Source organism: Leucoraja erinacea, chromosome 33 (genome assembly GCF_028641065.1).
Source record: "Leucoraja erinacea ecotype New England chromosome 33, Leri_hhj_1, whole genome shotgun sequence".
NCBI classification, from domain to species: Eukaryota; Metazoa; Chordata; class Chondrichthyes; order Rajiformes; family Rajidae; genus Leucoraja; species Leucoraja erinaceus.
Window position 1 is genome coordinate 8,070,817 of NC_073409.1, and position 13,376 is coordinate 8,084,192.

Below are 13,376 nucleotides of genomic sequence, written 5' to 3' on the forward strand. Positions count from 1 at the left end.
AAGAGAAACTGAACGAAAGCAGTATACAGCAAGTAATGAGAATTAAATAGTTCTTATACCAAACATCTCAGCCAGGAGACACATTTTAGCTCAATATCAAATAGCTATTCTTCATTATAAATTGAAAATTGTAATGCTGAGTAAAGTGTGCAAAGAGGAAAGTGTGTGTTTTTATTTGCTTTTACAATTTTTATCAATTTCATTTTTAAATCAATATATAATATAGTAAAGTACTAATTGGAGAAAGGGTGTGTGAAATGTGTGTTTACTCATCCTTCAGTCCACAACCATTAATGGGAAGAGGGAAAAGGGGAAGAAAGCAAAAAGAGAAGAAGGGAAGATCTATTAAAAGAGAGGGAAGAAAGGGAAGGAAGAGGTAAGAACAAGTAAAGAGGCCAGAAGAGAAGTTAAATTTAATGAGGATTAAGGAAAATATAGGAAGAAGTCAGAAAGTAAGATTTAATGATATGATGAAATGGGCAATGTGTTATAGTGAAATAGAATATTTTGACATATTTTTCTTCACTAAAAGTATGTGGGGATCTTCTGCACATAGAAGTGCAATAAATGCAGTGTTTGAAGCAATGAAAAAAACTCAAAATCTGAAATGGAAGCAAAATTGGGTAAATCATCAGCAGACCATGAAGCATCTTTGATGAAACAAGCTTGAGTTTGAGATCAATCATATGTTGCCTTGACCCTCTGAGTGGTTCCCGCACTTTTTGTTTATAATTCAGTTAACAGAAATCCACGAGTGAGTCTAAGTTATTTTTTTTATGATAACAGTTGCAGCAGTGTCACTTGGGCGGGTCCAGTTAGCTTTCTTTTTTTTCTTAACTTTGTTTGTTTCCGTGCATGTAACACTTTTACCAATATTTGGAATAATTATAACTTGAAATCAAAGAAGCATTGAAATAAAGTAGCGGGAGTAAGCCATTCAGGCGGCACGGTGGCGCAACGGTAGAGTTGCTGCCTTACAACGCCAGGGACCCGGGTTTGATCCTGACTCCAGGTGCTTGTCTGTACGGAGTTTGTACGTTCTCCCTGTGACCGCGTGCATTTTCTCCAGGTCTCCGGTTTCCTCCCACACTCCAAAGACGTACAGGTTCGTAGGTTAATTGGCTTTGGCGAAATTGTACATTGTCCCCAGTGTGTAGGATAGTGTTAGTGTTAGCATTAGGGTCGCTGGTCGGCTCGGACACAGTGGGCAGAGAAGGGCCTGTTTCCGGGTTGTGTCTCTAAAGTAAAATCTAAAGTAAAGCCTACCTCTTTATTTCATATGATAATTGAGGATCATCCACTTTAATACCTTATTCCTGTTTTCTCCTCCATATCTTTTGATCATATATACCACTGTCAATATATTTAAAACATTTAAGGCATCCACAATCTTCTTTAGTGATAAATTCCATAGGTTTACCACCCCTTGAGTGAAGAAATTCCTGGTTTTCTTTTAAAACGATAAATGATTAATGCATAAAGTAGACTACACCATCAAACCTCCTCTTGCAGTCCCAATATGTTCATTGGTTATGAGTACATAAAAGTAAAGCTATGCCCATATGAAATAGCATTGAAATTCAAAATCTGAGTTAAGGTGAGAAATGCTGGAACTTGCTCTATAATTGAAAAGACAGGATACAAAACTAGAAATACACTGTACAGCAAATCATTGACCTCACTAGGTGGCTGAAAGATATTTCAAGTTCTGTAATGAATTGGGTTTGGAATTGGATTTAGGCTTTTTGTAATGTGGCACTTTCATGTAACACAGAGAACTAAATTAAACAATTATTTTACGGAAATAAAATCTCGAAAAACAAGAACTCCAAGTAAAGAAACATGGCAGGCAGGAAACAAAGAGTAGGGATTAACGGGTCCCTTTCAGAATGGCAGGCCTTGACTAGTGTGGTGCCGCAAGGCTCGGTGCTGGGACCACTGCTATTTACAATATACATTAATGATTTAGATGAAGGAATTAAAAGTAACATTAGCAAATTTGCAGATGACACAAAGCTGAATGGCAGTGTGAACTGTGAAGAGGATGCTATGAGGATGAAGAATGATTTGGACAGGTTGGGTGAGTGAGAAGATGGATCGCAGATGCATTATATAATGTGGATAAATGTGAGGTTATCCACTTTGGTGGCAAGAATGGGAAGGCAGATTATTATCTGAATGGTGTCGGGTTAGGAAAAGGGTGAGTATAACGGGACCTGGTTGTCCTTGCACACCAGTCACTGAAAGGAAGCATACAAGTACAACAGGCAGTGAAGAAAGCTAATGGCATGTTGGCCTTCATAACAAGAGGAGTAGACTATAGGAGCAAAGAGGTCCTTATGCAGTTGTGCAGGACTCTGGTGAGACCACACCTTCCTGGAGTATTGTGTGCAGTTTTGGTTTCCTAATTTGAGGAAGGAGATTCGTGCTATTGAGGGAGTGCAGCGTAGGTTCACAAGGTTAATTCCCAGGATGGCGGGGCTGTCATATGTTGAAAGAATGGAGCGACTGGGCTTGTATTCACTAGAATTTAGGATGAGAGGGGATCTATAGAAACATATAAAATTATTAAGGGATTGGACATGCTGGATGCAGGAAACATGTTCCCGATGTTGGGGGTAGTCCAGAACCAGGAGCTACAGTTTAAGAATAAGGGGTAGGTCATTTAGAACTGAGATGAGGAAACAGTTTTTCACCCAGTGAGTTGTGAATTTGTGTAATTCTCTGCCTCAGAAGGCAGTGGAGGCCGATTCACTGGATACATTCAAATGAGAGATAGATAGGGCTAGCGGAATCAAGTGGTATGGGGAGAAGGCAGGAACGGGGTACTGATTGTGGATGATCAGCCATGATCACATTGAATGGCAGTGCTGGCTCGAAGGGCTGAGTGGCCTCCTCCTGCACCTAATGTCTATGTATCTATGATCCATTTTTCTTTTTGTGGTCTTAGATTTCAAAATGGCGATTTCTCTTTTACTTGAATTTGATGTGGGAAAGAAATTATGAGGGCATGGGAATCAAATATGAATTATATGGAGCTAAATTGGAAATTAATTTCAGGATGCTTGATTTCTTTAAGAGTAATGAACAGCATTTACTAGAGAAAATAAGTAATTCACCATGGAAACAAGAAACAAGCCCTTGGTCCACTGAGTCCATACTAATCATCAAGCACCCATTTGCATTATTCCTACACTAATCCCATTTTATTCTCCCTGTATTCCCATCAATTCTCCCCCAGATACTACCAATCATCCACGAGAGGGGCAATTTACAACAGCCAAATAATCTACCAACCTAAATGACTTGGAAGGTGGGAAGAGACTGGAGCATCCAGAGGAAATCCATGTGGTCACAGGGGGAAAGTGCAATCTCCACACAGACAGGATCAGAAGTCGACATTGAACCAGGCTGCTGCAGCTGTGAGACGGCAGCTCTACTAGCTGCACCACTGTGCTGCCCAAGTGTTGTAAAGATTACAAGAGAATTTGCTGCTTGCAAATGGAGTACAATGTGGTTTTGAGTTTTCTTGTAATCTTGTATATTTGCTCTCCAGCTGGATTAGTTCCCTAACTACCCCAAAGTTTTTTTTTCCATTGAAAGCTTGTGAATAATGAACTCACAAGAGTTGCTCTCAGCTGAAAACTGAAATGGAACAAAGTTTATTAAAAGCTTGGAAGTCTTTTGAGCAATAATGTTAGCCTCCTGAACCTGTGCCAGCCATCATGGGTGGATATGTTTAAGGGATAATTTTCTGAGGCTTCATGAGAGAAAGGTTGTGATAGCAGGGTAATTAACTGATGAGTCAATTTAGACATTGTTCTTAAAAGCCAATGTCCCTGGGGGATGGTTGTTAAATATGTCCAACTCCATATGGTATGTATAGGTTTGTGGGGAAGTGGTGAAAGGAATTTGAGAATTTATTAGATGGACTGGAGGGTGAAGGAGCAGGTTCAGCATTCATTTATCATTTGTTTTTTTATTTTTGGATCATTGAAATATCAGTGGAGTATGATGAGAAAAAGGAAGATTCATTGCTTAGCTGAACAGAAATAATTAACAGGAGTTTCACAGTCAGTATGAACAAGGGATGCAATGCTTTGAGGATGATATACATTTTCAGAAACACATCTAAGTGCAGAGTAAAATATTGATAGCGCATAAAAGAAGATTGTAACACAGATAGAAGAAGCTGAAAATAATAAAGCAGGAAATTAATCTTTCTCACTGCCTATGGACTGCTGCTGGTGAAGAGAGAGATTTATTTTCAGCTGTAAAGGATCGAGGATTACTGACACCAAATTGAAGGAATTGGCATATTTGCAGATATATTAAATATGCTGGGAGGTTGCATATTAATTTGTGTTGATTTGTTGATGAGTGAGAAATAGAGTTTCTATGTGGCAAATGTACTTTGTGGCATCAAACTGTGAGAACAAGACAAATGTTGCTTTTAAAGTATCAAAGGGTTTTGCATGTGGAGAGAAGGGAACCTGGAGATTGTTTTTTTTTTAAAAAGGAAAATTAAAAGTGTGAGATGGAATGCTGAAGGATATACTGTGCAAATCTGTAATAACTACAACACATGTTAGTTTTACAATTTGGGTTTGGCTAAAGGAAGCCTGTATTCATGGTAGAGCACTACATATCAGCAGAATGGCTGAGGAGGGATTCACAAAACAAACTAGAGGAAGTATACATAATAAATGGAAATTCCTTACGACATCCACAAGATAAACAAAAGCTAATGGGAGATCAGAACACATGATAGAGGGGAAACCAGTTAGACTTAGCAGGCTGTACCGATCATGGAGAGCATCTGTCAGAAACGGGTCATTTGCCATACTTGTTCTTTCAGACGACTGTTTGGAGGCAATGTATTAATATGGAATCTGGGAATGAGATGTCAGAAGGCAGTCTTCATTTTCTGCAAAAATCTTGGCACTCTGGAAGAATATAAAATGGACATCAGTGCCATTTTCTCTCCAAGCATGATGATAGGAAAATTGTGTTTGTATTTCAAACCATGTCATGGACTGATGCGTGATAAATTCCTGACAGCATTCAAAGTCCCGGATGATTCAATTTGTGAAGAAAACGAGTAACAAACTGAAGAGAAAGCAGAAAAAAGAGTATTTTTAAAAATACCTTGAGGAAATTACATTTGGCAGAGAAAAAGAGAGATCAAAATGGTTTCGTGCTCCTAAAAGATTGAGATGGTGACAATTTTAGCATCCAAAAAAAAAAACGTCATTATTTCAGGGATATAGTAGGTGTTATTCTACTTCCAATTATAGATAAAATTCTATTTTGTTCTGTTTAACATCCATTCAAGTTTTTTGTTTCAACTTCCTGCTTTCTTTTACAGATCGGTGTCCAACCAGTTGCTGTTACTATCCCAAGAATCTGTCACAAATCCCCAAAATGATGGGGAACATACAGAAGATAAACAAGAAATACCCAAAAAAGAGTTACAGGGTAATTCTGCTACCAGATATCATTTAAAGCCCTCTGAAAACAAAGGCATACTTTGAGATATATTTGAACACACAAAAGTAGCAACTTATGCAATAGGTACTTGTTAAAGTCAGCCATGTCTTTATAGTGACCTGAGTTAATATCACTGGAGGTACTTGCAAATTGGGAGTAAATACAATTGTGTAAGGTCCCTAATTTTGTCGGAGAAGTTTCTCAGTCGCTTTGAGTGCACAAAGTCTTCACAATGCGGTCACTTTTCTTCAGGACCTCAATTTCATGAATCCTTCCACTAAACTTTAATTTCCATTCTTGCCTTCCCCCTTTCCCAAACTTCCATTCTGCTTTTCTTCCCTATCCAACTCACTTCCCATGTCTCTCTGCTCCCATGTTCCACACCCAGAAACCTAATCTGATGGAAACTGAAATGGTAGTGATGTCATGCTCATAACCTGTTGTTTGAACTAGCCTGGTCAGTTTTATGCTTGAAGGAATGTCTTTTTGAGTTTCTTTGAATCCCAACCCTGTTAACCTCTCCTGATTCTGGCCAAAACATTTTCTCCATTTCCCATTAGAAATTAAACAATTTCAGATGTGACTATCTGGAAAGACTCAGCGGGTCAGGCAGCCTCTGTGGAATGAGAACAGAGTTAATATTACGGTCAGAGACCTGTTTGTTTTTTAGTCTATTACCCATTCCTTATATACAATGCCGCTGGCTGTTTTTCAAGGGACTGATCTTCGAGCGATCAGATTTTGTGAATTGAATCTGATTTCCTCTTGATTCAACATTGCGGCAATATAGTTAATAGCTCATCCAAGATAACATTCTCTGCATCTTGGTGTAGGTCTATTGCAGAAGCTGCCCTATCTTTGACCTGAACCAACATTGAATCATAGAAAGGAAAACAATCTAAGTTTACTTTGTCAAATTACTTCATCCTTGTGAAAATCAGCCCGTTATGTGCATGCAAAAAGTATTCTAGATCTATCAAGTTTTAGCTTACACTGTCAAAATTGCATTTTGAGCGTAATCCTTAATGATATTTGAAACTATAGTTAAGAATGTGATGGTATCTTCTAGTGGAAAATAAATAAAAATCAGATTGTTTATGAATTTTAGTTGAACCTCTGAAAGTAAGCTTTCCACTTGCCTAGAATATATGAATATGTTGCTAATAACAAACGAAAGTCCAATAGTAAAAATGGCTACAGCAAAAATAAAAAATAGTACAGTGGAATTGATTTTACATTTTATTTTAAAGTGCCTGAAATTTAAAATGGTCTGATTCTTGTGGCAGATTTGGGTGGGAAGCCACAGTTAGAGAAAGCAACGCTGGACAGGTGTGGCAAATCATTAGTGGGGAATAATGGTGAAGACTGTTCCATGGATAGTTCAGATTACTCCAGTTCATCCAAGAACACAGACACAGGGTACAGCTATGATGCTAGCACAGAGAGTGAGGCAGACGACTGCATACCGCTGGAAGAGGTTTCACGGAGGACTAAGAGAAAAATAGAGGAGGCATTCACAGATCTAGGTAAAACATTCTCTCCTTGGGTCATGTAATTTGTATGATAAATCTGTGCCGGTCCTTGCTTTCCCTGTCTCCCACCCTCTCTTTCCTGTAGAGATGCCACATGCAGCCAATGAACAATTCTGTCTTAATTGAATTTCACATTATCTATTGCAGCTTCTACATCAAAAGAAATTGCACAGACTTCTTCTAATGGACAGGACAAGTCCCCTGAAAAACCCAAACAGAAGAAGAACCGCTGTTTTACCTGCCGTAAGAAAGTGGGACTTACAGGTCAGTATGAGATATGGAAGGAGTGTACATATTAGGCAGATACTCAAAGTGATTAGCCAGCTGCTCCTCAGAAAAAGGAGCAATGCAACACAGGAACACATCCTTCGGCCCATGACAATTTAAACTAATGCCATCTGCGTACATGTAGTCCATACCCCTCTGTTCACTAGCTGTTCATGTGCTTATCTAAATGCATCTTAAATGTTGCTAGTATATCTGCCTTCACCATCTCCCTGGTAGCTCATTCCAGCCGCCCACCACTCTGTTTTTAACATATCTCATTTACACTTTCCCCTTTCTCACCTTAAAGCAATGTCCTCTAGTATTTGACATTTCCACCATTGGAAAAAGACTATCTATCCGTCTATTAGTTCTTCCCTCATCCTCCAAGAAAATGTAAGTTTGCCCACCTCTCCTTTTAGCTAGTAGTCTCCATTCCAGACAACATCTTGATGAACCTCTTCTGCATCCTCTCCAAAGCCACATACCCTCCCTTTATAATGGAGCAACGTGGAATGCACATGGAATTGAACATGTGTTGAAAGATTGCTTTCCTTGCCCCTTGAGGGCATAGTCTTAGAGTGATACAGTGTAGAAACAGGTCCTTCAGCTCAACTTGCCCAACATGTCCCAGCTCCACTAGTCCCATCTTCCTGCGTTTGGTCCATATCCCTCCAAACCTATCCTATTCATGTACCTATCTAACTGCTTCTTATATGTTGAGATAATCCCAGGCTCAACTACCTCACCTGGCAGCTTGTTCCATACACCCGCCACCCTTTGTGTGAAAAAGTTACGCCTCAGATTCCTATCAAATCTTTTCCCCTTCACCTTAAACCTATGTCCTCTGGTCCTCAATTCACCTATTCTGGGCAAGAGACTCTGTGCGGTAATAGAAAGTGTTTTACATCATTAACCTGTGAAAATGTAGAAGGTCCAGACCTGTAACATCTGTCCATTTTCCTCCATTGATGCTGCTTGGCTCGTTGAGTTCCTTCAGCAGTTTGTTTTTGTTCTGTATTCCGGCATTTGCAGTCTCCTGTGTCTCCAAATATTTAACCTGGAAGCTTTTAGTGTTTGATGCAGCTTTGCTATGCTCCAAGCTGTTGTTCTGTAAAATTGGACTCAATTTGCAATGCTGATGTCATCTACATTTATCTTCATCTCCATTTATGATGTCAAGAATTACATATCAGCTAAGCATCATCAAGGACCTTTATAGGGCTCATTAATAATTTTTCATCCCAAGCTGTCCCTTCTCTTCCCTTCCAGACTGTTTCAATCAGGACACAGCTGTCATTCTGACTCTGTTGTAGATCGAGAGTAAGACAACATGCGCAATGAACTTAGTTGACCTTGTCCTCACCAATCTGCCAGTGCAGATGCATCTGCCATGGTGATGAATGCACAATCCATCATCATCAGCTGTAGTGAAACAATTCCCAAATCTGTAACTTTGTGGCCCAGCATATCCCTCCCTTTATCATTACTGTCAACTGGGCATGGATTGTGGAACATGGAACAGTAGGCAGAGAGCAGCACCAGGCACATGCCATCTCCATTATCTGTCTGTTACATAGTGATCCACTAGCCAATATTCTAACCAACCAGACACAAAAAGCTGGAGTAATTAAGGAATGGGTGACATTTCGAGTCGAGACCCTTCTTCAGACGTCTGAAAAAGGGTCTTGATCCGAAACGGCACCCATTCCTTCTCTCCAGAGATGCTGCTGTCCCGCTGAGTTACTCCAGCTTTTTGTGTCTATCTTTGGTTAAATCCAGCATTTACAGTTCCTTCATACACATTCTAACCAATTGATCGACCACAGACCTAGTCCCCATGCAGACTGGTGACAGGATGTTGTCACCAATCCAACCCTTAATCCTTCTTGCTGCAATACTGCATCTCGCCTTCAACAAGCTGCCTCCTAGGATTAAGATCATCTATGACATACAGCAAGAACAGCAGAAGGAACCTTCACATCCCAAAATGGGGGTGGGGGGCTGCATAAGAGGAGGAGACATTTCCAGAACTTTTAACCAACAGATGGAGACTTATTTTATTGGATACTATCAGGGATGTGATATTGAGGGCTTATAATGTTGTTGTCTTTGTCATTTTATTGGCTTCATAAGAATTCACAGCACCGGAGCAAACAAACCTTCTCAACTAACTCCACAAATAAACAGATTAACTTGCGTAGGAAGGAACTGCAGATGCTGGTTTACATTGAAGATAGACACAAAATGTGTGAGTAACTCAGCAGGACAGGCAGCATCTCTGGATAGAAGCAAATGGGTGATCTCTTGGGCCGAGACCCTTCTTTAGACCAATTTATTGTCTGTACAATATTACTGTTGGCAAATGTAATATTACAGTTGCAAATCCAGTAGCAGAGGTCATTCAGTCATTGGACAACATTTGGGGTAAGAGATGAGGACATTTTCCATTTATGGTTTCAATCATACTTCAATATTTTAGTTAAACTTTTGGGTAAGAATACAGCTGTGGGAAGAGACAAAGTAAAGACACACCAGAACTGACAAGTTACAGGGAGCTTACTGCAGTGTTCGCCTTTTCACCCACATGCAGAGTTGTGACCACTTGTTCTAACTATTTCTATTTACAGGATTTGATTGCAGATGTGGAAATCTGTTCTGTGGATTACATCGTTATTCTGATAAACACAGTTGTCCTTATGATTACAAAGCCGACGCGGCTGAAAAAATAAGGAAAGAAAATCCTGTTGTAGTTGGAGAGAAGATCCAGAAGATTTGAACTGCTACTTACATTAAATTTTTTTCTTTTAAACCACGTGAACCTAATTAAACAGCGGAGAGGATAAGCTGAGCTTTGTAGTTCATTCTGGGAATATGGAGCTTTGTACTGCATAGATCTTTAAATCATGCATGCACGGACAATGGAATCTGAGAACTGACTGTTCTTTCACTTTTCTTTGAATATTCTGTGGTTGGAAAATAACTGCATATTTAGAGGCATCTATTTTACAGTCATATTAATCTTAGTTAAGTGTCAAACTTATTTTTAACACACAAGTGGAAGTATTGGAAGGCTGTGCTTTACCAATATTTACGACATGGTTCAGATTTGCATTTGTTTTGTGTACGTGGCCTTTCTCTGCAGCACGATTTTCTAACATAGCAGGGCACAAAAGGGCCTATCAGTAACTGAATGTATGCTAACCTCTGCTTTGTTCCGTTCATGAGAAGGCCCCCATGTCTCGGCATTCTGGCTTGTTTGCTGCTCCATTTCATTATTTATGTACTTCAAGCAAATGTATGTGGTTTGATTTTTCAATATGTATCCTGAATGGAAAGACTCCATACGCACTTCAGTGCAGACTACAAGTATAATCAGAAAAATGCTGTGATGCCTAACTCTGAGCATATACGAAACACAGGATGGTAATTATGCTGTATTTATGTTAGTTTATTCACTGTCTTAACTTTGATTAAATAAAGTTATAAAGGAAATCTTAATGACTTGTTTTTTTTAAATCTGTAATGGAAAATTCCTATATGTATCTCCAAATAAATATAGGATTCTGGTTAAATTATTTGATGCTCATACACACCCTCCCCCACTGGCTTTAGCGGAAAAAGTATTCTGATAGTTTTACATGTTTATTCACTGGGTAGAATCTGTGAGTTGTATACACAAAGGGAATTATATACACAATTCCCAATTTTGTCACCTCTTTTCAAATTCAGACTGCTGAGTAACGTTACTTGAATTACACGAAGTTCATTTCAAATGGAAACAATTATTCAAAGTCTGTTTTAAAATGGTAATATTAATTTTTTTAGAAACACTGATTTTTGCCAAATGCGATTTGTCCTGTATTTATAGAACAATTTAACTATGCACGTCGTCACTCTTTACCATATATTTGACTGTCTCCCGTGACCGATACTTCAAACGGTTAGGGGGATGTCGCATTTTATTTAGTTCACCAGAAATCTTGAAATTACCACTGGACCTGTTTGCTGTGTAATATTTGTCCTTGGAGAAGTGGAAATTAATTATGAACCACGTGTGTGAAATGTTATCAGAAATAAATGGTGAATGGGTCTTTATTTGGGGTAGCTTTGATGAATTTCAGGAGAGATTCAAATGATTACAGAGTACAATTGTACACCAATGCCTTGAATGAAAACTTAAAGCAACAAATGCATTCTTGCCTTTCTTGAACATACGGTACGGTTCAAGACTCAGTAGTGACAGCTTGGTATTTAGGTATTTCGTGAAACTGGGAAAGTAGAATCACAGCCAAGTCTGATCTGACCTAAATCCATGTGCACCCATCTGGATGTGATGACCAGGATTCTCAGCTCTTTCTCTGCTCCCCTCCTAAAGCTCTGGACACTTGGCTTAATTCTACCATCCAAACAGATAATTGAGTGAGATGGGAGCAAATAGCTGTTGAATCTACATCATCTCGAAACAAAACAAAATCTTTTAACCCCAAATATATAGGTATATCAACACAATAACCTGTATTAAAGCCCTCTATTGTACTACTACTGGAAAATATTTCAATTAGGCTAAACTAACATGTTGTTATGCTTCGCAGGGAATTACATTGTTGATCAGTAAACTGATCTCTTGTCTTCAGCTGTATTTTTCCTGTGCTTGGTTAGGAATTCAGATCCCTAGAAGGGCAACATGTACACTTGTATTCATAAGCAAAGTGCAACTTTTATTTTGTAATTTTCACACACACACACACACACACGCATCTAAAGCACTGATTAAGACACAGAAGCTGAGGTCAGATTCAAGGTAATGTCACTGTTACAAAGCCTGGAATTACTTTTATAGTGATATCAAATGAAAAATAGCACTCTCGTAAGTTAATGATTCGTTGAACGCAAAGTTGATGTTTTATTAAATGTATTTAAAATGCCAACTGATGATTCTGGAAATGATAATCTGCAAAAAAAAATTATTATTACTTGAAGCTACTGTTTTTTATTTATTGTTTATTGTCATTAGGTTTTAGCAAGTAATTAGAAAATTCTTAATGTACCAATTTTTCCTCATGATTGTACAGGTATTTAATTCTGCATTTAATTTTGTCTAGAATCTGGGCATGTAATATCTTTGTAACGTTTTTCTTTCCAGTAGTTTATTCTGATGATATTGACAAATGCTATTTTATTTTATGACTATAGATAGCCAGAATTATTTTTTATATTTTTATATAAGTAATGGATAGCCAATGTTTGTATTTTATAAATCACTAGTGAGGCCACAGTCTTATAATTCAAACTAGACATCAGCACCTCGCTACTTACAGAATGCAGAAGCTTGGTCTTGGAGCCATCCAAATTGATGGCCTTCTTAAATGACAATTGGGCATTTCCCAATAAGTTAACAGCTGATACCTGAATTGCCATCGTTTGTCTGCAAATTGTCATACTCGTCATTCTCCTAAATGGTTGTACCATCATGTGGGAGCATTGTATCAGGGAGGGGGGAGAAGGGGGGAGAAGGTGATGATTATGAGATGGAGTTTGGTCATTTTAGGTTTGGGGTTCATTGTCCACACCTTGCTTAGAAGTTATAAATGGTTGCCATCAGATGACCATTGAAGAATGTGGTTAACACCAGTTTAGTCAGACATTGCCTCAATTGTGGGCTTTGGGCAGTTGTCAATGCCCCATGTAATATCCGACAGTTACTCAGGTTAAAGTTACTAAAAAGAATTGCAAGGGTACTGGAATTTCCTATAATTTATGTATTGTGCATATAAAATATTGTATTGTTTCCCCGTTTGTTTATTCTGTATTATACATGTAAATAAATATGTTTCTTACTTTTAGACATTTATTAATATTGGCCTGGTATGGATTTACTGTCTTTCAAAATATATAAAAGTTATATGATTATTCCTCAATCTTTCATGTCGGCACTGGCGAGTAATTAGTTTAGTTTTAATTTATAGTTTAGTTTAGTTAATTGCCAGTGTGGTATAATAAAATCAGCAAGTGCTGGAAACAATGCACAGGTCAGGCCGCATATGTGGAAAAGAAATAGTTTGTCGAAATTTTGATAATAATTTGGTA

At 38.4% G+C, this 13,376-nt stretch overlaps 1 protein-coding gene across 12 annotated transcripts in view; it reads left to right on the forward strand.

Annotated features, from left to right (window-relative positions):
- LOC129712620 (AN1-type zinc finger protein 6-like) overlaps nucleotides 1-10,787 on the forward strand; it is a 34,654-nt gene extending 23,867 nt beyond the window's left edge. For 11 of the 12 annotated variants that reach the window (XM_055661172.1, XM_055661175.1, XM_055661173.1 and 8 more), the window contains 4 exons: nucleotides 281-376; nucleotides 5,369-5,478; nucleotides 7,170-7,286; nucleotides 9,917-10,787. In XM_055661172.1, coding sequence (XP_055517147.1) covers nucleotides 281-376; nucleotides 5,369-5,478; nucleotides 7,170-7,286; nucleotides 9,917-10,065 — 472 coding nt within the window. In that variant the 3' untranslated portion in view covers nucleotides 10,066-10,787. The remainder of the gene's footprint in view (nucleotides 1-280; nucleotides 377-5,368; nucleotides 5,479-7,169; nucleotides 7,287-9,916) is intronic. The other variant, XM_055661183.1, reaches the window with a different exon arrangement.
- Nucleotides 10,788-13,376: the final 2,589 nt, after the last annotated feature.